We start from the raw sequence: 2,316 nt of genomic DNA on the forward strand, positions 1-2,316 counted from the left end.
GTCGGGAGTTGTTCGAAAACTCCAGATGCATGGACAGGACGTCGGGAGTTAAGGGAACTGCTGACGTCGTATAAAATGCATCGGTAGTTCCAAGAACTCTCGATACCCAATCCATGCGTCGAGAGTTCTCGAACAACTCCCTCCCGACAGATTTTTCTCGACCAAACTCCCAACGATCCATATTTCGTCGGGAAAGGATCTCTCGAAGCATTTTCCACCATTTTTCATCGATTTGTGGCATCGGAAGAAGTGTGATTTCATGTAGTGTACTATCATTTATAAATCAGCTTATGCGCCTCAAATGCATGAATAGGATAAAAAACATTCAATGAATTAAAACTCCATTATTATTGATTTGTTTTCTTTAAAAAAAATACTAATGATTAATAAATATAAGTTGGCGCAAAAAAGTTGAGCACCACCAACTCTACTTCTTTGGTCTAGACACGTTAGAGTTGACTCGGTAGAGTAGTTGCATCGATGTGGTATTGAATCGAGTGCACTTTGATACCTAAGTTAGTACACAAAGTATTTAGTTCACAAAGCATAGAGAGAATTGTTTAACCTTTAAGGTTGTTGGTGTGGGATTATCTTCAAAGCCCTATCTTTTGACTCTCGTTTGAATTATGTGTAATATCGACAATGTTAAAGTATGTGTGACCCTTGAGGTTGCAGAGTATAAATGGCGAGTTCAACTCGATCATTTCTCTTTTTAGGGAAACTCTGCAAGCTCGATTGGTTGACTCGAAAAAATGAGACATTGACTCTTCCTTTTGACGTGATGCAAACTTCAAAACTCCTTTGGATTTGGATTTAGATCTTACCTTGAGAAACCTTAAAAATAAAAATGATGTCTAAATGAGCATACATTGACATGACAATGCATGTTTTATCAACCTCGAAGTCGGGTGTTAATTAAAAAATAATTAAAAATACTTTTTTTTTTTTTTTACACTTTTGAAGACATAAAATATCCCTTTCTAAAATTTCGGAAACTAAAAATTAACCTTTTTCTGAAGTCTTGTGGCAAATAAAAGAAATAGAAGCAAATTCTGCTATTTACTAATTCTCAGTCTAGAAAGAAGGAAAGCCTCAAAATACGACCCGTTCTAATTGGGGCAGTTAAGAAAAACAGTTACAAAAATCATGCCATTGCCATTTAAGCATATAAAGACCAAACCACCGCCAAGTTCACATAATCCATCCCTCTGCCCGTTCCCCATTTTTGCCCTATCCCGACCTTGAGGAAGAAGCCTAAAAAAAATCAAAGCCATTTATAGTGAGATTAATTAACAATAATGGCTGAAAAGCATTTGGTTTCTTTCTCATTCGTCTTTCTCGCCGTCGCTGTCTTCGCCGGCCAAGCTCACGGATCCACCATCTGCGACAAATCTGATTACCCTGCACTCTGCCGGTCTGCCGTGAAAGGTGCCTCCGATCCGGAATCCGCCTTGAAGGCCGCCATCGAACACCTCATTTCCGAAACAAATCACGCGAAAGAATCGAGCCAGACGGTCGGCAATTTGAAATCTCTAAGCGTATGCAAACAGAACTTCAAGGACGCGGTTGACGATCTGCAGAAAAGTCTGCAGCATTTGAAGAACTACGATCTTCCGAGCCTGAAAATCAGCCTCTCCGGAGCATTGACTGACTACTCCACGTGCGACGATGCGGTGGTGGACAACGGCGACGAGAAGAAAGCTTTAGGCGTTCTGAGCACCGACGCTCTGCTGGAACGTTTGGCTAGCAATTGCTTGTACTTGGCTTCTTTGTTGAGGTTGAAGTAATTTTCCAATGGCTTAAGTTAATTATAGGAAGAGGAATGGGCGAATAATTAAGGGAGGCGTGGCCGGACCGATGTGTCGTTTTGCTCTCAAATTATTTCGATTTGTCGTGTTATAATAATCCAAAACGGCCATAACCAAATAAAATTACACAATTATATTTTCAAATGTCTTATATGCTACCAACATGACCATACTTTCACGTCCGATCTAAAATTCTAGGTAAGTAGTCACCAATATAGATTAAATCCATAAACTCGTTTAAGGTCATGTCCCTTCTTTATTGTCCGACCAACCAATATGATAATTAAAAAAAGCACCGTGATGATCAATATTCTTTTTAAAAAATTATAAAAATAGATCATTCAAAAAATAAATTTAAATTAATAAAAATACTTTTATAATTTTAAAATAAGTTAGCATGTCTATTATTAATATTATATTTACATTAATGACATTTTGTTGTTTATTTTTTAAAATATTTTGTGGATTTTTGTAACCATGTGAATTATTGAGTCACTCAGATTAAAAT

General features: G+C 37.4%; 1 protein-coding gene across 1 annotated transcript; it reads left to right on the plus strand.

The window, feature by feature from the left end:
* Positions 1-1,102: 1,102 nt before the first annotated feature.
* Positions 1,103-2,076, plus strand: LOC120082081 (pectinesterase inhibitor-like). The gene has a single exon (XM_039037302.1). It carries the CDS (start codon positions 1,299-1,301, stop codon positions 1,785-1,787), a length of 489 nt encoding a protein of 162 aa, XP_038893230.1. The 5' UTR covers positions 1,103-1,298; the 3' UTR covers positions 1,788-2,076.
* The last annotated feature ends 240 nt before the right edge of the window (positions 2,077-2,316 follow it).

Source organism: Benincasa hispida, chromosome 7 (genome assembly GCF_009727055.1).
Source record: "Benincasa hispida cultivar B227 chromosome 7, ASM972705v1, whole genome shotgun sequence".
NCBI lineage: Eukaryota > Viridiplantae > Streptophyta > Magnoliopsida > Cucurbitales > Cucurbitaceae > Benincasa > Benincasa hispida.

Excerpts from the sequence above, each read along its gene's own strand:
- LOC120082081 (XM_039037302.1), top strand. The coding sequence starts at position 1,299 with ATGGCTGAAAAGCATTTGGTTTCTTTCTCATTCGTCTTTCTCGCCGTC.